This window comes from Aulonocara sp. 'chitande type north' Nkhata Bay, linkage group LG14 (assembly GCF_057382095.1).
Source record: "Aulonocara sp. 'chitande type north' Nkhata Bay isolate Kocher_YH1m ecotype deep benthic linkage group LG14, A_spYH_male_GT1.1, whole genome shotgun sequence".
NCBI classification, from domain to species: Eukaryota; Metazoa; Chordata; class Actinopteri; order Cichliformes; family Cichlidae; genus Aulonocara; species Aulonocara sp. 'chitande type north' Nkhata Bay.
In genome coordinates this window covers 28,869,250-28,892,114 of record NC_141357.1, presented here as the reverse complement: position 1 = coordinate 28,892,114, position 22,865 = coordinate 28,869,250, and the positions used below count along the sequence as shown (strand labels likewise).

The following is a 22,865-nucleotide window of genomic DNA, read 5'->3' as shown; positions in this document are numbered from 1 at the left end:
GGTTAGAATCTAATTTGATTGTGAGTGGATATGCTTCAAACCAGGGCTCTTTTGCACAGTCTTTGTACATTTGTAGTGGCATTTAATAACATCTGGTCAAAGTCTGGCTCAAGCAGACTGTTTGGAGTGCGGAGGACCCGAATGCAGACACGCAAAAACAAAACTTGATTCTAACAGAAAACGCGTAGTTTATTATGGCTGATTGAGCAGTACAAAAATAAAAGGGTGGAAATAATTTTGAGCAAAAACAATAACCTAAACTGGGGAAAACTAGAAAGAAAACATAAAACATCTTAACCATGGAAAAACATGGTGAGGAGAAAATAAACATGAAAAAACCTTAAGCGTGACTACTTGGCTTGAATACATTAAGACCTGGAAACATGGCATGACATGGCAGGATAGCAAACGATTGGATGAGGAATGAATGAAAACACAAACTAAATGCACACAGGAGGTGATCAGGGGAAGTGGAAACACATGGGGAAACAGGTGATTAGAATAAACATAATGCCGCCACAGGGGAAGTGAAACTACACACATGGGACACCAGACCTTTTCAAAATAAAACAGAAAACATAATAGAAGGCAGACATGGCACGAGCTTGACAACATAGGACACGAAGACAAGAAACATGACAGGTTAAGACAAGCAGACTCAACATGATGAACCGACAAAGGAGACTTAAACATAGGGGGTGACGACACAGAGGGAGTCTAATAAACAAAGAACTATAACTGAGCGACCGAGGAGATTAAGATGACTAAATGAATTTAAAAAATAAACCATAAACATGAGAATATATTAAAACTCAAAGCGCTGGGTCAAACATCCCAGGATCGTGACACATCCTCTATTAATAGAGATAATAAACAGTGTAGTAATCGAGTAGTTATCTTTAGTTTGGTTTAGGGCCCTCCAGGGCTTATGTGATGATTACTTGTCCAAAGAAAAAGACAAAGTAATATTAAAAAACTGTAAGTTTTGGACATTTGCTTATATGCAGCAACCAACATAGAATGTCAGTCACTAAAAATTACAGGGCCCCTGCAGGAGCTACACCTACTTCCTCCTCTTATACTGCCCCCCCCTCCCCCAACCCCCAGTTTGTGATGTGAAGAAGAAGAACAGATTCATCATCAAAGTAATGGTGAGTGCTTATATTGATCATGCAGCTTCAGGGTCACTGCAGTCAGCAGTTTGGGGCAGCAGTGACAAGGCTGCTAAATTCTGAAAAGGTTATATCACATAATTAATCAAAATTGATTTCTAAAGTCAGATTAAATGTCCACCGCTGGCGACCCCTGTTGCTATGGTGAAGGGCTGAATGGTGATATGGCTGCATGGGAGAGATGTTTTCATGTATTGCCAAGCTCTACACTTCGCTAGTTGTGAACAAGCTGAGTAGCTCAGCTAGTGTAGCTGATTGTACAATTGCAGTCAAGTCCATTGAAATTTGGACATTTTCTTTTGTAATTTTGCTTCTGTACATCACCACAAGGGATTTTAAACCCAGCAATCAAGATGTGATTGAAGTGCAGACTTTCAGCTGTAATTCAATGGTTTTAACAAAATTATTGCAGGAATTACAGCTATTTTTGTAGAATAGCTCCACATGTTCAGAGGGGCTTGACGAACAATTCAAGAACATCCGGCTTCTTTGCTTTCAGAAACTCTGGAGTTGCTTTTGCCGCATGCTTGGGTCGTTATGCATTTGTACTTTGAAACGCTGTCCAATCGGTTTTCCAGCATTTAGCTGAATCTGAGCAGAGAATCTGTACATGTCACAATTCATTCTGCTACTTCTATCAGGAGACCGATCATCAATAAACATTAATGACCCAGTTCCACTGGCAGCTGTACATGCCATAGCTATGCCACCATTCTTTTTTTCAGCTTTATTTAAAAAGGTACAGTGACAGGAAAGCAGAGGGAGAGAAAGAGGGGAAGATATGTGGTAAAAGGTCGTGGGTCAGATTTGAACCCAGGCCAGCTGCTCTCAGCTATGCAAGATATGATTACCTGCTTATCCCATCGAGCTAAACTGGCACCCTGCTGGCCCCATGTTATCAGATAATGCAGCATGCTTCTCTCTTTCTCTATACTTTATTCTTCTTGTCTTTCTGATACAAGTTAAAAAGTTAATCTTGGTTTCATTTGCGTGAGGAATTTCTCCAGCGTCGTGCAGGCTCTTTTAGGTGTTCTCTGGCAAATTCAAATCCGTTCTTCCTGTTCATTAATCTAACCAGGGGTTTGCAGCTTGTCATAAACCGTCTGTATTCATGCAGGTGTCTCTTGATTGTAGGCCTTAGTAATGATACCTCTACGAGATTGATCTTGACTTGGTTAGATGTTGTTGTTTTTTTTCTTAATCACAGAAATGGTTATCAGCCACTTTATTTGTCCTCTGTGGATTTGCTGTCTCTCTCAACTCTCTAATCATCTTCACTCTCATCAGCCACTCGTTGGACCTCATACTGAGAGTTCCAGAGAAAAGAATCAAGTTTAATATTTGGAATCGATACTTAGGGACTTTTGATAAAATCAGTTGTTCAAATCACGCAATACTTTTGTCAAACTGTTTGAATTCAAGAAAATCATGTGTAAAGAGGAGGTCACACTGACAGAGCAGATAATTCACACATTAAAAGACTTGATTTAAATATTTCTAATATGCCTTCAACAACAAGAAGTCAGATGGCTGATATAACTTTGAAGTACACGATGAAAAACTAAAACCTTCCTCTTCAGGCATAAACTTGTGTCTACACATCCTTTATACACTTTTTGGCTTTTGTATAATTGATCACATATTTATTGTCTGGATGTGACCTGCGCGTGATACTTCAGTGCCATCCATCTTCAGCAGCCTACTTACCCGACTCATCCTTTTTATACCATTTTGTTGGATAATCCCCGAAGCAATCTCATTTTCGTAGCAAGTCATCGGAAGTTGAATGGACCTAAAATAAAGCCCGAAGTAGTATTTTGGTATTCCTTTCCTGCAACCAACTCATTCTGATGAGACGAAGAAATTGAGAATTGTTAAAACACCGGCGTGGTCAGGGTCAATCGAGGCAGCTTCCACTCTGACAACAACTGACTGCGAGCTGACAGGTTGAGAGATGTTTTTAAATCTCTTTTTTCCCTCCCTCAGGGCTGTCAGCTGCAGTCAAATCTCACACTTCCATTCCTCTTTATACCTGTTCTTCAAATCCGATTTAGCTGTTCCTTCGTATACTCCAGAAGCCAGAGATGCGGTGGACATAAATGGCTTTACTACCCTCTTGCTTATCAGCACATTTCATTGTGCTCCACCTGATTTCCTGAGCTGGTGTTACTATTTTACTCATTTGCAGATGAAATTGTGTGCAGCTTATTTCTGTGCCATGCTGGTTTTAGCTTAAGTGGAGTTTTTTTTGTTCATTGTGAATACATTTTGCTTCTCAGAGGAGCCTCTTGGATGAGTATTGTTGCTCTGCTCTCCCTTCCACAGATATTCAGTAACCTGTGTTTTCATGGTTTTGTGTAAAACCCACTTTGCATTCTCCCCCTGTCCAAAAACCTGGCCTCTTACATCCTGAAACGCTTTGCTTGGATCAAATATGCGTCTCCTCCTTAGTGCTTTCCCTTTTCTTAGTGCTTGTCTATGTGTCTGAAACTGCGAGTGTGTTTGTGTGTGTCTGTGTGTGTTTCTGCATCATTATATTCATCCCAGTACTGTGTAATTGAAGTGGAAAGAGGGGGGACAGAGGGTGATAGAATGAGAGCAGATAGCAAAAGACAAACTGTGACCAGCACTCTGGCTGCTGTGTGATCCAGATAGACGGAGCTTGTAGCTCTACGTCAGAGTCTCTCAGGGCTGCCAGCCAAGATGTTAGGGAGAAAAGTCTGTCAGGTAGAGGTGTTTCTTCATGCATGACAGGGCCCATCTCAAACAGTCCTGGATGACAAGCTGTGATGAGTAGAGCCTGTCATTTACTATGACAGTGTGGTGAGTTATGTTTTAAAGAAAGCATACCTAATATAAAACTGATATAATATACCCTATACATTGCTAACTAGGCAAGAAGCATGATAGAATGCCTGTTTCTCCTAGAATGCCATTAATAAGCTGTTACGCAGGCTACAAGCATCGTTGGTGAAACAGGAAGCTGGATCTGGTAGAACTGTTTTACCATCACATGCAATTTCTTTTTAAATAAATGTTTGAGCTCAGGTTAGTGGGCCCAAGAGCCCAACGCAAGAATCGGGTCTTAATGGCAAAAAATTGAGATTTACTTTCAACTGGCAGGTTTAAGGTTACAAATGACTCCACAGTGTGCTGGAAGCATATGCAAGCCAGGTCCACAGCAGGCAAGTTGGCTCCCCGCACACCAAAAATAAAACAATCTCGTGACTCATTTTGACTTAACAAATGTTATTGGATCTCGTGGATCACATTTATTTTGCATGAAAAACAGCATTTGAAAAATATTTTGCATTTTACAGATGCTTATTTTCCAGTTATTGTGTTGATAGTACACATCCCAGTAACATTTTTGTGCTTGGTCCTCCATTCAATAAACAATATCTTATTTTTAAGCATGTAATTGCCAAGTTCTCAATAATAAGATAACCTTTTTAAAGCTTAACACCACAGAATATTGTCTTGGGTTTGGTCCAGTGGTGTATTTATTATTTATCAAATGCAGTATCCCTGCCATAGAAACTGTTATGTCCCTAAGTCAAGAGTTAGATTCTAAATTTAGGTTTAAAAATATTCACACTTTCAGCTGCTCTACAATTTATTAACTGACTTTTCCAGGTGTTCAGATCATCTAACAGCTACGTGAAAGATCAATTTGCCCAATTTAAGACAACACAATAGCAAGTCAATGTGAAAGGTATGTGCTTATCAGACATGTGTGCAGTGCCAAATGTTTTAGACATTAATAAACAATGTCTGTGATTCACTTATGTGGCGATGAAAGGCATAAATAGCTATTTATGCTTTTCTTTTGGTTATTTGCCAAGTTGTTGGCTGCCACACACTAAGATGTGTTTGCATTTGGCATAAACTTACACTGTTTGGCAAACCAAAATAAAAATGTAAGAGTGTCGACCATTTGCTACAGGTGTAAGGTGGTAGAAGAAGTGCTAAAAGTTTTACATGAGAACATGTGAGATGCCAGGAAGCAACAGAGAAGAAGTCTACTCTGGCAAAATGAGTTGAGCCTTTAATGTTGTTTCACTTTGATCAGTTTAAGCTTCAATAACTTGGCATATTATTGATATGCAGAAAGAAGAACAGGCCTTTGTTTTTGTTGCACTGTCCTTACTTCATTTTGTGTGTGCGTGTCCCAGCAGATGTTATGGAGGGGAAGAGCGCCATTCTGCTGGGGATGAGTCAGTGGAACTCAAATGACCTGGTGGAGCAGATCGAAACGCTGGGACACATGGAGGACCAGTCGCACGGTATTTTCTGCACGCACACACACACACACACACACACAGACATCTGCGCAGTGATGTTTTTACACTGCTCACACATCCATAGTGAAGGTCCAAATTGCCTGGAATGATAGTGAAAATTTCTCACTGAATGATGATAATTGCGGCCAGATCGTAAATGGACTGTAGCTTGTATTTAAAGCTACATTAAGTCATTTTTGACCACTAAGGGCCAAAAGAAGTGAAAGAACTGCCCTGATTTCATCTTATTAAGTCATAATGAGTACAGGGTAATATTTTCTAATTTTGAACTGCAGACCCAAAATAGCCCTCAGTGTGTGTTTGCTACCAGGGGGCACGGAGGCCTTTTGCACAGTAAGATATCTTCTTTGAGGCAGTTTTATAACTCTTACAGGTCATCAGATTTCTTGCAATTTATAGTTTTTTGCAGAATAAAATGGTAAATAATTATAATGATGCCAGGTGTCGACCCTTCCATGTATTTGATTGGCCAGCATTAGTGTCCACTTGACACTAATAGATACTATGATAGAATAAATGGTTAACATGTATTGGCTTTTGAAGGTTTTGTTCCCAACAATAAATCCTTAGGAAAATATCCACATTTTAAGCAGCTTGACCTTCGTCACCGGGACGTGCAAACTTTGTTTAACCAGGCTCTTTTCCAGGAAACATCATAAGTATAATTTTAGAGACGTAGAAATCAAATTTCCCTGTGCTGATTCTAGTCACTTTAGTCAAAGCTCAAAGGCTGGCAGGCACTGTATACAGTCACATAACCAAGTATCAAATCAGTTAAATCACTGAATCAGATTTATTCAGTTCATTAGTGTCTTGTGTTCAGGGCAACATCTCTTATTTGGTCCACTAAAAACTTGCATATAAATGCATTGACACCATTATATTGACAGAGTTTCACGATGATGATTGTTTTTGTAGTTATCATGATTTCTTAATGTGGTTTTAACGAGAAAGTAGAATATTATGAATTACAGATCAGTTGAAAACAGTGGAGGTGGTACTCACAGTTGCTAGTAACAAACAAGAGCTGCTGGTGTTTTGGACAATGGCTATTCGGATTCAATACAGCCAGTTCACATCAAAGATCTGGTGACAAAAGGCAATTTTACACATGAACTTTGGACAATTTCAGGAGAATCAGGCTGGGATGTTTTCTGGAGTTTCCACAACAGAAAATTGACCATTTCAGATGCATTTGCTCTCTGAGAAAGGAGGTGAGAGAGAGACCTGAATGTGCACCAGGCAGCAAACATAAGACTTACTCACCAGCAGTGAATATATCAGGTTAATCTGACATCACATGGACTTTGTAAATAGGGAGCTGGCAGGTTAAACATTGGCTAATGTCCGATCTGGGCACATCTGTCAGGTAAGTCATAGAGAAGTTCAGGGATGCAGAGAATGTGTGAAAATAGCTTAAGCTTTGTTTGTCCTCCACTGTAAATCTAATTTATAACAACAATAAAGAAATGCAGGTTTAAAGCTGGACAGACCTCCAGAGTTCGCATCACTGTATTATTCAATCAATCTGGGAAAACACCAGCTATTGTCTGGTATCTTAAGCCGCTGAGAAAAGCAAACAATGTTTAGAGGGCTTTGATGAAGCCAGCGGATGTTTAGACCAGAGGTGGGACCAAGTCATTGTTTTGCAAGTCTCAAGTAAGTCTCAAGTCTTTATCCTCAAGTCTCAAGTCAAGTCTCAAGTAATGTCAGGCAAGTCAGAGTCGAGTCTCAAGTCACTGGTGTAAAAGTCCGAGTCAAGTCACAAGTCTGAAACTTTGAATTTCAAGTCCTTTCGAGTCTTTAAAAAAAAAAAATAATAATAATGTTGCAGTTATGCTAAATGTAAATATTAGACCATGTAATTTTAAAATCTGTGTTTTTCTCAACACATGACAAAATAGTGAACTTAGAAAATATACACAAATTGTGAAATTGCACCTCTTTAAAATGCAGCTCAATTAAACCTAGCTCCAAGAATAATTTTCACCGACAGTTCTGAGATAAGCTGCATGTTATTCTTGGATGCGGTTGTAGGACCAGCTTTAAAATCGCATGACAAAAATATCATACACATTAAAAAAAACTGTATCACCAACGTAGCCTGGACAACATTTGCTAGTTAGATGAAGTCAGCTATCTCATCTTAGCATATTTATATGCATATTTATAATCATACGGTTCTTGGAGTGAGTGCATACACTCATGAAGTTTAGTAACTTCAGGTCACTGCAACAAGCCCAGGTACAGTTTACCGACGGATGGGTACAGGACCTTGAAATGCACCGTGTAGAAAGTAAAGACCATCGTACGTATCATAAGTTTACCAGTCTCACAAATTGTCGTCATAAATACACATTCGTTAACCGTTTATTAATAGGACCTTTGAGCTCAACGGTAATTAATTAGTAGTGGAAATAATTTCTGGTACCCATCACAGAAATGTAGCAGTGACAACAATATTGTATGCTGTAATCGTACTGGGCAATTAGTGATACAAAACAACTGTTTTATCCTGTGAATAAAAGTATATGTTTTTGTCAATGTACCATAATAACAGAAGCGAAACGCAATATTGTGTCAGGACAATTCACTATTTATGCACAATAAATAAAGGAGCATAGCGCGACAATTTCTGTTCAGCGCCAGACTTGCTTGTAACCTATATCACTAATTATGTTATGAAAATGAGGTATTAACTACTAAAAAACACTGACCTTCGTGTAAATGCTTGGAGCAGACTAACCTGTGAGCTGGAGGGTTCTGGGACGTTATATTTGATCTTTGAATGGCTGCGATCCAGGCCATCCGTCGCGTCTTTGTTACTTCGGAAACATGGCTTGAACAATTTCTCTTCAACGACGTAATCCGATAACAACCGATCTCTTTACCCGTCAGCTTCTCGTGGCTGTCATGCGACCGGCTATTGCAGTTAATAATACAACAGCTTCTTGACATTTTTGTGTTTCTTTTTATTGCTGTATAACTGATTTCAATTGAAAGCCTGCGTGCGCTAGTACCGCTTGCCACGAGTTCCCAGAATCCTTTGCGGTTCTACCCGTGAATGACGTCACATTTTCAATCTCTATATAATATGCATGTTAAATTTTATATTTGGGGTAAAATATCAAGTCTTTTCAAGTAAACCGGTTCAAGTCCAATTCAAGTCCCAAGTCATTGGTGTAAAAGTCCAAGTCAAGTCACAAGTCTTAGAACATTTTTTCAAGTCAAGTCTAAAGTCATAAAATTAATGACTCGAGTCTGACTCGAGTCCAAGTCATGTGACTCGAGTCCACACCTCTGGTTTAGACAATGGATAATGTCGATGTCCAGGTCAACACTTGTGTTCCACATGCCAGTCAGTGTTTCTAGTCTTTGTATACATGTGCTTATAATTAAAACAGCTAATAAAAAGCAACTCTTGTCATACAATGGCTGACAAGACAATAGTAGAGATTGTATTTTGACCAGTGCGCTCTTCTTCTGCTCTCTACATGGACTGCATTAGGATGCACAGACAGAATTGTTCAGTACTGTACCTACAAAATGTCTACAAACAGAAACCAGAGAGCTGTGGGTGCAAATGTAGTATGTGTTGTCCATTGCCTAGACAGTCTACATGATTTTATGCAGGAATATGTTTACAGAGATTATGTTATTACCAGTGACCGCTTCACATTACACTGAGTTCTTTGATGCCAGCCTAATATCGGAAAGGGTGATTAACTTAGGTTAAAGCTTCTGCATCAAAACCACTTGAGAAAACAACCTCCTACACAGTCCAAGGCATAATTTAAAGTGGAAGAGACCGGTCAGGCTACCTTGCATGTGGTGAATATTTTGTAATTGATCAGTTAGATAACAAGAATATTTTGAAAGCAGCTAATAAACACAAGGCTGGCAGAGATATGTACTGTGGAAAAAAAATCACTGAGCATGAAACATGCATATCTGCGTTCATTCTTTGTGCTCCTCAGTTTGTTTGTGTGCATGCAAAGCATCTGATAAAACACAATTCTTTACAAGCAGCAATGTTCTAATATTTTTTTCAATCTATTCAAGACTGTCGCTAAATTTTAAACAAGACCATGGATGGCTTGATCTCATATATGTCGGATGCTTTGTACTAGGGCTGCTCGATTATGGCAAAAATGATAATCACGATTATTTTCACTGAAATTGAGATCTCGATTATTTGACGATATTTATTTAACAACAACAATGTATTGAATAATGACTTTAAAGATTGTCAAAAAATAATATAAAATAGTGCGCAAATACTGATAACAGTGCAAATGTTTGCAATATAAAAAATAAATGAAAAATGTAAACATCTATGTTTAGTGAACTTTGCAGTGTTGCTCTGTGGTGCAGCTACGACACTGTGGCAAAGTTTACACACTGTGTCTACTTGATCCACGTCTGACTCCGCGAACCCATAATGTTTCCACACCACTGAAGTTTTTTTTTTACCTCTCTTTTCAACCAACAGCAGTCACTCTCCTCTCCAAATAACTTCTGCTTAGCTTTCCGAGCTTCCCTCGGGTCCTCTTAATCAGCGGTCCCCAACCCCCGGGCCTCGGACCGGTACCGGTCCGTGAGTCATTTGGTACCGGGCCGCGAGAGTTGAGGCTCAGGTGTGAAATGTATAGTTTTCAGGGTTTTTATCGTGTTTATCGTTTACTCGGTTTTTCCTTGGTTTTTTCACCTGTGTTATGAATAAATGTTCTTTTTTTCGGTACCGGAACTAGTTTTATTTTGTTGTATTTATCCGCGACACCTTAAAGGCCGGTCCATGAAAATATTGTCGGGCATAAACAGGTCCGTGGCGCAAAAAAGGTTGGGGACCGCTGTTCTTAATTGTTGTGACACGTGTTCGAAATGCAGAGAGGTGCGCTCGATTTGCGCTCGATTTGCCACACGGAGCGGCGCGAGAGTAAAGCATGAGGGAGGGGCTAATAATCGGCTCAGTTATTTTTAATGATCGTTGATCGTAATCGTGATTAAAATTCGATTAATTGAGCAGCCCTACTTTGTACTTTCTTCTTATCAGGCGCATCCTCACAGGAAATAAGAGTTAATGAGGCAGAAAAAAGTACATACAGGAACATTTTTATTACATTTCAATGAGCAGAACTTCCTTTGATTTTAAAGATTTAGCATTTTCTTTCTTTTCTGCTTAGTTTTACGTCTACCCTTCCCTTGTGCTTTCACTTCAAGGTCCTCAGGATTAACACCGGAACTGCTGCACTTTATTTTTGGATTAAAAGACTTTTTCTTGAATTTTTCTTAGTGAATGAGCTTTTTTTAATCACAATCGACAAAATCAATGAACGTCTACATCTACATTCTTTGTGTTTTGAGAAAATAAGAAGATGCTCTCCCAGTACGGAGCAGTATAAATATTTATGAAACAAAGAGTACTGACAGGAGGAACATAATTTTTCAACAGTTTTCATATTCAGACCTCAGTACAGACTTCAGATCGAGTGGTTCGTCTAACAAATAATCCCTGTGAGAAATTTATTTGATTACGTTCTTTTGTGAAACTCTCCTGCATGGTTATCTAACCACTGTAATGAATTACATATTGCCTAGAGATTTAACGCTACAGTATTTCTCAGACAAAAAGACAAGTTCAGTGTGTGCCTTCAAAGATCATAAATCAGTTCAGGGATTTATCCACATCAGTGGCTTTTAATAGAACAGAAGGGAATGACTTGAGATGACATTCAGAGGCCTTCAGGTGTAAATTGATGTAAATGTTTTCTAACCTTTTTAAAAAAAATACTATAATATAGTTATATATTTGAAGGTTAAGTGCGGGAATTTACTTATTAACATGTAATAAAAATAATTTAAGATCCATAGAAAATGTTCATCGGGTTAGCTGTGGGCAAAACACAGTGTAGACATTAATAAAATTTCCTATGCCGAATGCACACGCTTATAGCATGGCACTTTTTTTTCTTTGTCTTGTTTACTGAGAAATGGACTGGCCCTCTTTGCAAAGGTCATTTCTGAGGTTTGACAAACTGGAGTGGATGCTTTTAATCAGTGCAGTTCAGTGGGGGTGCAGCCTGGTCCTGCAGAGATGAAAGAAGCTGCTCCTGCAGGAAAGCTGTACCTAAGTCATGTGGTGCTAACTGGAGAATTATTTATAAAATGATGTCTTCTTTACAGCCACTCACAGATCAACAGACCTCTTAGTAAGCTAGTCATGACACGTGATGAGCTCATTGTAGAAGTACTATTTGGAGTGTCACGGTAGCAGTCTGTTTTCGTTAAAGTAAATGATTTAAGATCTGTCTTATTTGTTAAAGGTTCATATCATTTATTTTCCTGTGCCACTGCCATCCATCATTCTCTTTGACTCCTGGCTAAATATGGATCACTGAACCGAGCTCTTGTTCTTTGTGAGAGATTCCTGTATTACTATGAAGATGGGAACTTTAGTGTGCTTTAATTAAATTTCCACACACCCTTTCAGTAGCTTGTTTGATAACCGTTTACCTATTGGGTCGAGATCTGTTGACTGTGGAAGCTGTTTGAGTACAATAAACTCATTGTCATGTTCAAGAAACCAGTTTGAGGTGATTTGAGCTTTGTGACATGTCTTATCCTGCTGGAAGCAGCCATCAGAAGATGGACATGTCAAAACCACCACTCAGGTAGGCTGTTGCATTTAAACAACGCTGAATTTGTATTAAGGAGCCAAAATTATGGGAAGGGAATGTCCCTCACTCCATTACACCACCACCACGAGCAGCCTAAACCACGGATACAACGCCGGATGGATCCACATGGATCCAAGTTGTGTTCGTCAAGGTTCATCATCCCAGGTACCTGGAGTGGTCTTCTGTTGCTCTGGACCACCTTCTTCACAGTTTGAATGTTGTGCTTTCAGAGATGCTCATCTGCATACATGTAAATCACATTGCCTTCTTATCAGCTGAAAACAGTCTGATAAGATTCTGATTCTGCTCTGATCTAATGCATCATCAAATCATTTTCACTCAGAAAATTGCTGCTCACTGGATGTTTTTTTTTCTTTTTTTGGACCATTCTTCCTAAACCCTAGAGATGGCTGTGCATGAAAATCCCAGTATCAGCAGATCAGATACTCAGATACTCAGATCAGCAGGTCTGGCACCAGCAGCCATGTCACATTCAAGTCACATGAATGTCATCTATTCCGAGTCTACGTTCCTAAATGCGTTGAGTTTCTGCTGTGTGATTTTGCTGATTAGATATTTGATTCAATGAGCAGCTGAACTTGTGATTCTAATAAGGTGGCCAGTGAATAGAGGCAAATATCTTAAAATATAATAAAAGAGAAAGTCAGCTTGTCAGTTTCCTTTTTTAGGCATTACAGGTATAGTTGGAAGTCAAACGTCAAAACTCCCTTTTAACAGGAAGAGCAGTCTTTGGAGTGCGGCCACCATGGTTCTGGTGACAACAAAGTAAGGACAGAAAGAAAGGGGAGACAACACTTGAGCCAGAGATACCTGCAGAAAGATCCAAAGAGAGCACGGACAAAGAGGAGGAAGTATAAAATATGGAAATGAGATGCAGTTGTGGCTTATAAATGCATGGGGAGTGAAAGAGGAAATTAGAAGAGAGGAGCTCAGTGCATCCTGGGCAATTCACCAACAGCCTGAGCCTAATTAAAGGATTGTTCAGGGTCACATGAGCTAAAGTTAAAAGCAAAAAGGAAAGTTTAGAGCCCAATAATAAAAGGAGAGAGGTTTCCTGAGCCCAAACTCACGAGGAGCACATCCTGATCGCTGAAGGCTCTGCCTCCCATTTTACTTTCAAAAACTCACAAGTCAGCCAAACTCTGAGAACAAAGTGCTGTATTGTGATAATATGGTACTATGAGGTCTTTAAGATATGATGGGACTGGTCATTTAGAACTTTATGTTAGAGGAGGGATTTTAGATTAAATTCTGCATATAACAGAGATCCAATGAAGAGACATGAATATGAGAGAACTATGACCTCTGTGGCATTTTGCACAAGCTGAAAGCTTTTCAGGGACCTATCAGAACATGCTGTAAGGATTTTCTTAACTGTGACAATATTGCATTGTTGAAAGAAGGCAAGCCTGGAGCTACAGTTGTGGTCAGAATATTACTTACACTAATTGTAAGCATGAATGTGATGGTAATTTTGGACTTTCAAGGATTATTTTAACTGTTCTGTTTCAATTGTAGAATGATTATACAGCATACATCTAATGACTTTAAAAAACAAGCATTATTTTGAAAATAATTAAAAGTTTACTTTCTGGTACTTATGTCACAACATCACAAGTGTGATTATATCTGAGTGAATTTATTTGCATTTGTAGAGAAGTCTAGAATCTCAAACATCTGCACATGATCTACCCAATTTCCTTTCGGGCCAACCTTCGGGATCAATAAAGTTTTTTTGAATCGAAGTGAGTTGAATGATCAATGACACAGATTACTTTACGAGTAATCGGATAAAAGATCTCAGAGTTAAAAGAGGGACTTGGAGTAAAGGGAAAGGGGATGACATAAAACATCAAATAGAAGTATAACTTTGTGTTTTCCAATATTGCTGTTAGCCATGGCATTAGTTATAACAAAGTTTAATCCTGGGTTGATTAATGATGTTCAGAGCTTAAGAATCTTGATTTTAACCCTTTTATCGGATTTGAACAGCTTGACACTGACATGTGATGAAGTTTGTATGACTGTTTGTGAACAGCTAAAATTGCATATTTACAAACCCCACAGGAACGTATCTGGTTATCTAGCTGTAGAACTGGAAGGAGACTAGAGAGAGTTGTTGATAGGGCACGACAGGAGGATTATGTAGTGATCGCTTCCAGCTGTCATTGCTGTCAGCTGATGTAAGTCTTTCAGATCTTAGCTCATAGAAGTCAGATAAGAAAAGCACTTTCTTTATGCACCATTACTTCAGTAATGTCAGGGTGTCTAATGCTGGTAGGCACATCTGTGATTTATAAAAATGTAAGTATACTTAGTGTCCGTTAAAGAAAATAGCCCAGCTATACTGTAGGCGACGAGGGATATGTTGCCTTCAGTGCATTATTAGAAGTACGGTACATTAAATCCGTGAAGGTCTTAAGCTGCAGTCTTTGCATTCTTTGAGAGGCTGAACTGAGAAAACACAGAGTCATGTCTGAAACACTGCAAGTGTCCCTGCCAAATAGAAAAGTGGCACAATTTACATGACCCTGCTTTAATGAAATCAGAAGCTTCGTCACATGTGTGTAAGCAATAATAATATTGCACACATATGCCTTCCATGAAACATATTTTCTAACTGTGGAACTATACTTGTTCCACAGAGCCTATAAGAGGGGAAGTAAATAGAGAACATTTTTTTCGTTGCTGTTGAGAATGTTATTACATTTGTAATTACATTCTCTCTCTCTCTCTCTTCCACTCAGTCTTTACGTCAAACATACTCAACACAAAAACACTCTCCATTACTCGTGCTGCATAAAAGTGTGTACATGCCTGGTAAGATTCTGCATGCTTTAATAGTTTGCAATCTGCTTGTGGGGGGCACAGAAGCATTAAAGATGTCAATTTAATTTTTGCAAAACTGATCGAAGCAGAAAAAAACTATCGACACAACAAGGTTAGATACAAATATGTCTGGAAAATGAATTATGATTGCCAGCAGGTAAAAAAAAGAAAGAAAAAAACTAATAAAACAGCAGAAATGACTTGATAAGTAGTTCCTTGAGCTTGACTCACTACCTCAGTGTCCCCTGGATGTCCTTTGCTTTTTTAGCAAGGGAAATTTGTATTTGTATTATCCTTTTATAAAGAAGAACAAATTGAAAGAGGAAGACCTGTGACTCTAGAGACCATTTCTTATCCTACTGAAGTAACTGATCAACATGGTGATTGAGCTGTAGAGGCTGGTAGATATGTGCAAATGGTTGGCTGATATTACACAGGACTGTCATCTCAAAATGCTTGAACCCAGGTAATAACTGGGATAAATGTTGTCAATCTAAGTTTCTACCCTCACCTGTGGTCACAAACTCTGTTTGGGGACTGAAAGAATGAGGTTGTGGATACAGGCATCATAAATGAGTGGCTGGGTTCTCTCTTAGAGATAAGGTCAAGAGCTCAGTCATTCAGGAGGCACTCAGGAGTAGAGGTGCTACTCCTCCACACTGCAAAGAGTCATTTGAGGTGGGCAAGATGTCATACCATGAGGAGGCCCCGGGGGAGACCCAGGACATGCTGGAGAGATTATATCTTTCAGCTGGCTTAGGAATGCCTTGGTGTCCCCACGGATAAGCTGGAGGAAGTGGATATAAGGGGAGGTCTGGGATTCTCTGCATAGAGTGGTGTCCCAGCAACCCTGAATAAGGGAGCGATGGAGGGATGGATAAAGGGATGGCAGGCAACTAGTAATGCTAGTCTGTGTAGCCTGTGTGCACTGTGTGGAAGTCTTTTCTTGACAGTGTCTTCATCAAATAAATTGCAATAATCCAAACAGCGTTTGAGTTTGTTGTTTTGTAATAGAGGGCTGAAATTTCTACTTTTATGTAAAACCATCATTTTTGCCATCATGATGCACAACGTCAGTTTTGACTCAGGAGATAATGTTGATATTTGAATCATTTTTGCAGGAAAGCAATTTGTAAGTGGTGTCTACAAAACAGTTTATTCACAGAAGAGGCCTGAAAAATGTTTTTAATTTAACTTGTTAAGAATCAGTAGGTGACATTTGGAGTAATATCTCTATAAGACAAAGCCTTTATCAGTATCTTTATTACAACGCACTTCACAAGGGCAGGAAAATGAAACATGCAAATCATTGAAATCAACATGACTAGGCGACATAACTTGTATGACTACTTGGGAAAAGAATGCAGTTTTAAAGGGTTTTGTTTTTGCATCCTCTCCTAAATAATATTCTTTGATTTTTAAGTGGTCATAGTTTCTGTGTTTGTTTTCTGTGCAACTTGTTCACTGAGATTTTAATTGAATTGAATTGCCATAAATGATGCCGAGGAGAGCAGAGAGAGTGAACCAAAACAAAGTTGTGAAGCACAGTTGGATGAACCAAAGCAATTAGTGAGGAGAGTATAAAAATCCAAGGTATTGGGGGAAAAGTGTTGGGTGCCAGCTACATTACAAGTGTTTTTGTGGATTAAGTGTTTAAAAATCTGATGCATTTGGGCATCAGCACATCCAAATCAATCCTTCAAAAACATGTAAACATGTCCAAATTGTCTTCTGTGGAAGATTTACTGTGCTGTAATTATCAACACTCATACCAGGTAAATGAGTCACTAAGAACCGCAGCTGCTACAGCTGCCCATTTGTTTAATCACCTCATTGCTGGTGATTTACTGTCAGTGGTTTTTAATAAAAACTAAGAAGAAGGCTGAATCACATTGCTGTGTTGTGGTTTGTTTCCTGTGGGATTTTTATTATCAATTAAAATCTGTGATAATCAGGAAAACATAAAGTTCTGCAGCTGGACTATTGTCAGTCAGTCTTTTTAGCAGTTGAGCTGACATCCACTGCCCTTTAATCTCCATCGGTTTCTGTTTTCTCAGAAACATAGCTGGCTCTTTCCGTCTTATATTTCTCCACAGTTTCTATGCCCATTCATTCCATAAGCCTCATCATGTTCTTTTATTCCCTCTCTTTTCTTTCTACTTTCATTACTCCACAAGCCACTGGCTCCTATAAACACTTTCTCTTGCAGTAGAGGTGACTTACAGTGATGAAAACCTCAGCGACAGAGAGGAATGCCTGGAGCACAACTGCCCCTTATTCTCCTCTGCACTCTTTCTTTATCTCTGCTCGGTAAGATGCTGCGATCTCACATCAGCCACCGCTCCAGCATCTTTCATACTTCCCATCTGTTTACTATGCAAAGATTATTATCTGTATATTTATGCTGTGCTCCTTTCATTCCTGTGTTTTTCCACTTCTTTGACTGACTAATACGATATAATACAGTCAGACCTGAAATAGCCACATTACATAAGTGATCTTTTTTTGAAAAATATGGGCTGCTTGATAAACAAAAGTGACTGACTCCGACTTGGCTGCTTTCTTGGCGTGCGGTGCCAAGCTGGGATAACATTATCTGAAATTGCAACATCAAACACTTTGGTAGAGATGACTAAGTGATAAGCCCTACCAAATAACCAACCACAGATGATGTTTCTCTGGCTACATAATATATGGTGGAAATATAATTCCACACCAAGTGACCTGGAGAGAAATATATTGAATGGGAGAATGATTTTCTGTTTTCTGTGGAGCACCACGGCTCTCTTTTGTGAATGCACCCCGGAGCTCTATTCAGAAAACACACAGAGTGAGACAGAAAACATAAATTTAAGGTCTGAGGCTCATCTGTATTCTACCCATGCATCCCCGCAGTCATTTTTAACACACGATGCTTGGATAGGCACAATGTCACTCTTGCTTTAATTCCCATTAAATTAATGTTTTTGTCTTTCTCTGAAAACAAAATTGCAAACAGAAGCATAGACACTGGGAAGACAAAAGCAATTACTGTAGAATAATGAAACAAATAAAAAAAAAGATGCAGGAGTGAGATATTTATAATACAATCTCTGATCTTAAAGAAAAAAAAACTTTGGTATTATCAGTCATTGGACCAACATAATTAATTGGACAAAAATAATGAACTTATCCCACAAAGTAGTTACCCATGTCAAAGTAAAAATGGTTTGTTTGCTACTGACCAGCTCAGAAATTGCACAAATTAGCCACCTGACACAGATCTCCTGGCTGACCTTATAATAGACACATGTTGGTTTCTTTACATATGTGAACAGTCTGTGTGGTCGTCCTGGACGAATATGGTCCACTAGTTTACGCATGTCAGGAATGAGATGACAAGAAACGCCGTTTTATTTATCAGGCGAATGGCTGAGTGCTCGGTCTTGTCTGTCCTTGCTATTTCCTCTAGCTTGGGGAAAAAAAACCAAATCTCAAAGCTGCGTATTTGTTAGTTACAAAGCTGGGTTTACGTCTATTCATGTCAGAAAAAAATAGTCTTTTAGTTTAATGGAGACAGTTGTGCTGCAGGATAAAATTGTGGCTCTTTAGCAGTTGAAGGTTTTAGCAATTTAATATTCTCAACCTCGAAATTATTTATAAAGCACATTTAAAAACAACACACGTTGATCAAAGTGCTGTTCAACAGGCAGAATGGATAAAAACAAGAGAACAGATGAGAATTAAGTAAAAATAATAAAAGTGCCAGTAGGTGCTAAACATATACAGTTGTGGCAAATAAATGTACATGAGCAAATTCAGAAAGACTCAAATGCCAATGAATAAAAATACATTTTAAGTTTAGTTTTAAAGACTCGGTGGAAAATGGGTAGGTTTGAATGTGAGGGGAATGCTGAGAACCCACAGTCTCCTCTGAGTTTAAATCTAGATTGGATGCTTCTGACTGTGGTCCAATCAGCTGACCGGAGGGACCTGGAAGTAGAGTATAAGATGTTGGGCATGTAAGATGGAGCCGGACCATGGAGAGGGCTTTGTAGACAAACAGGAGGTGATCTAGGTGGCTAATGAGCCAGAGCCTCATCTCTACAATGTTTAAAGAAAGGCACAGTGGGGGGGACTGTGGAGAAGGCAAACGAACTCAACAACTTCTTCAACAGGTTTGACCAGCCCACAACCCCCCCACCCTCACCCTCACCTTTACTACAGAGTCCTCTCCCCACTCTCCTACCTCCCTCGCTTCCCCCCCTTCCTGACACCATGACACCCCCCTCCTCCAATCTCTCTCTCAGCAGCAAGACATCTCCCCCCCTCCCCTCCTCCCAAACATCTCCCAGTGTCACAGTGGATCAGGTCAGGAGACAACTGAGGAAGCTTCGCCCCAGAAAGGCAGCAGGCCCAGACAAGGTGTGTCCTAGGATGCTAAAGGCGTGTGCTGCTGAACTTGGGGAGCCGCTACAACGAGTCTTCAACCTCAGTCTGCGACTGGGGAGAGTGCCCGCCCTATGGAAGACATCCTGCATCGTCCCGGTCCCCAAAAAGAACCGGCCCAATGAGCTGAATGACTTCCGACCGGTGGCACTGACGTCACATCTTATGAAGACTCTAGAGCGGCTCTTCCTCAACCTCCTCCGACCACAGGTACAACATGCCCAGGACCCACTACAGTTTGCATACAAGGCGGGTGTCGGAGTGGAGGATGCCATCCTGTACCTCCTACACAGAGCCCACTCACACCTGGATGGGGGAAAAGGCACGGTCAGGATCCTGTTTCTTGACTTTTCCAGTGCCTTTAATACCATCCGGCCCTGTATGCTTCAGGAAAAACTGAACAGGATGGAGGTGGACCCCTGCCTGGTGGCTTGGATCTCCGACTACCTCACCGACAGACCACAGTACGTCAGGCTGAAGGACATCACGTCTGACACAGTGGTCAGCAGCACAGGAGCACCACAGGGAACTGTGCTGTCCCCTCTTCTCTTCACCCTGTACACCTCTGACTTCTGCTACAACTCTGAATTATGCCACATTCAGAAGTTTGCAGACGACACAGCCATCATGGGGTGTATCTGGGATGATCAAGAAGAGGAGTACAGAAGTCTGGTGAGGAACTTTGTCGCATGGAGTCACACAAACCACCTGCAACTCAACACCTCAAAGACTAAGGAACTGGTTGTGGACTTCGGGAGGTCTAGAGCAGGTCCACTGCCGGTTCAGATAGAGGGGGAGGAGGTGGAGGTGGTCAACAAGTACAAGTACCTCGGGCTGTGGGTGGACAATAAACTGGACTGGTCATGCAACACAGAGCACCTGTATAAAAAAGCCCAAAGCCGACTGTACTTCCTCAGGAGGCTGAGGTCTTTTAACATCTGCAGGAAGCTCCTGAGGATGTTTTACCAGTCGGTGGTTGCTGGAGTACTTTTCTATGCTGTGGTGTGCTGGGGGAGCAGCACAGCAAAGAAGGACTCATCCAGGCTGGAGAAACTGATCAGGAGGGCTAGCTCTGTGGTCGGCATGAAGCTGGACACTCTGGTGACAGTGGCAGAGAAAAGGACATTAAAGAAACTGATGAACATTATGGACAATGCCAGGTATCCTCTGCACACGGCCATTAACAACCAGAAGAGTCTGTTCAGTGACAGGTTGCTTCTCCCCAAGACAAGAACTAACAGACTTAAAAACTCCTTTGTCCCACACGCCATCAAACTGTTTAACTCCTCTCTGGAGGGGAGAGGGAGGGGAAACAGGAGGACAAAGGAGGGGGGAACAACTAAGCTGTAGTGCCTCTTCACCTCACTGTGCAATACCTTTTTGTGCAATACTTTTGTAAATAGTCAACAGTGCAATAGACCTCAATACTCGAAATGTGCAATTCATTCACTTGTATTTTTATTTTTTATTCCTATTTATTCTATTTATCCCCTTCGTATATTTTATTTATATTGTCTCTGTATTTATATATATATGTGTGTGTGTGTGTGTGTGTGTGTGTGTGTGTGTGTGTGTGTGTGTGTATATATATATATATATATATATATATATATATAATATTCTGTAACTCTGAAACTTCTGTCGGTGCTGTGCTTTTTGGAAATCGAATTTCCCAGAGGAACCCACCCGAGGGATTAATAAAGTTCTATCTATCTATCTATCTATCTATCTATCTATCTATCTATCTATCTATCTATCTATCTATCTATCTATCTATCTATCTATCTATCTATCTATCTATCTATCTATCTATCTATCTATCTATCTATCTATCTATCTATCTATCTATCTATCTATCTATCTATCTATCTATCTATCTTTCTAAAGGCATTCAGTTGTTATAATGCTTTTGTTAACAAAGGCACCTTTGTGTCTCCATTTCTGTGTCTATTTGTACTTTCACGCCTGTGAAAATTGTTTATCTGTATGTGTGCAGATGTGTGCATATGAGCATGCTTGTCTGACAGGATATGAAGCAAGAAAGGCTGTGCGATCGCACATGGGGAACAGATAATCACACGCAGACAACACTGTCGCAGCCTGGAGCCCCACGAGGGGGGAAGGAGAGGGGGGTAAAAGGAAGAGCGAGCAGGAGCGAGAACGAAGATATGAAATAGGAAGGAGGAAGAAACCCAAGCAGTACACCACATCTGTCACTCAGCTCCACATAGATTTCTACTGCTTAGAAATGTTAATTGGGTGTTGCCATAAATGTTTATGTGGCATGTAGCTGCATTCGTTTCTGCCACTTAACATTCCAAGAAAATAAGAGCTTAACAGTGTATGAAAAAAAATAGAGTACAGCATACAGTATATTGAGTTTTGTGAACAATAAAGTTATTTTTTGTTGCTGTTACCCTGAGCATCATTGTAAGACTGTATGCATGTTTTAACAGTTAACAAGGAAATGGAAATATTCGTCTGGATAGCGTCACATGGCTGCTGTCAGCTCCAAATCTGCACAGCTCTCAGGGTCAGAATTTGGCATAAATAACATGAAAGCATGTATCCTTTCTGCTTTGTATTAATGGCTCAGGCTGCTGATGGTGTAATAGTGTGGGGATATTTTCTTGGCACACTTTGGGCCCTTTAGTACTAACTAAGCATTGTTTAAACAGCACAGCCTACCTGAGTATTGTTGCTGACCACATTCATCTCTTTATGACCACCGTGCCATATTTTGATGGCTGCTTCAAGCAGGATAGTGCACCAATTCACATGATGGTGAGTCCACTGTACTAAAATGGTCTCCACAGTCACCAGATCAGAATCCAATGGGGAACTTTTGGGATATGCAGCTGACAAATCTGCAGTAACTGTATGGTGCTGTCATGTCAGTATGAACTAAAATCTCTGAGGAATGTTTCCAGCACTTTATTGAATCCATACCATGAAAAATTAAGGCAGTTCTGAATGTAAAGGGAGTCCAACCCTGTACTAGAAAGTCCACTGTGGTAACGTACAGAGGCAGAAAGTGTCATTGATCAAATACTTATGGATCCAGTGTATATGCACATGCCTAAAGTACACATAGTACTTAAATTTGTCCCACTAGTCGTGGACTTGTTTACTGGTCTTCAATGCTGCTCATTATCAGCATATTTCGATATATTTCTGGGTATATTTGTAAACTTTTTTTCCTTTGGATTTGGCAGAATAATACAAATGCAAATTCTAAGCAGAATAATAAGTAGATTATATTCAAAGAATTCAAAGTCTCCTACGCTTGGGTTTTGTTGTGAGTACTAAGTTGCCTCTCCATCCTCACTTCTGTGTGCTGTAGATTTCTGCCTTAGCGTGTGTTGCTGTACAGCAGCCATGTCATGTAGATTGGGAGCAGCTGGGATTGTTAGGCACAGATTGTGAGTGCATTT

At 40.0% G+C, this 22,865-nt stretch overlaps 1 protein-coding gene across 3 annotated transcripts in view; it reads left to right on the top strand.

The window, feature by feature from the left end:
- pitpnm3 (PITPNM family member 3) overlaps positions 1–22,865 on the top strand; it is a 108,625-nt gene that overhangs the window by 36,308 nt on the left and 49,452 nt on the right. For 2 of the 3 annotated variants that reach the window (XM_086261922.1, XM_086261920.1), the window contains exon 3: positions 5,348–5,458. In XM_086261922.1, the coding sequence (XP_086118048.1) occupies positions 5,348–5,458 (111 nt within the window). The remainder of the gene's footprint in view (positions 1–5,347; positions 5,459–22,865) is intronic. The other variant, XM_086261921.1, reaches the window with a different exon arrangement.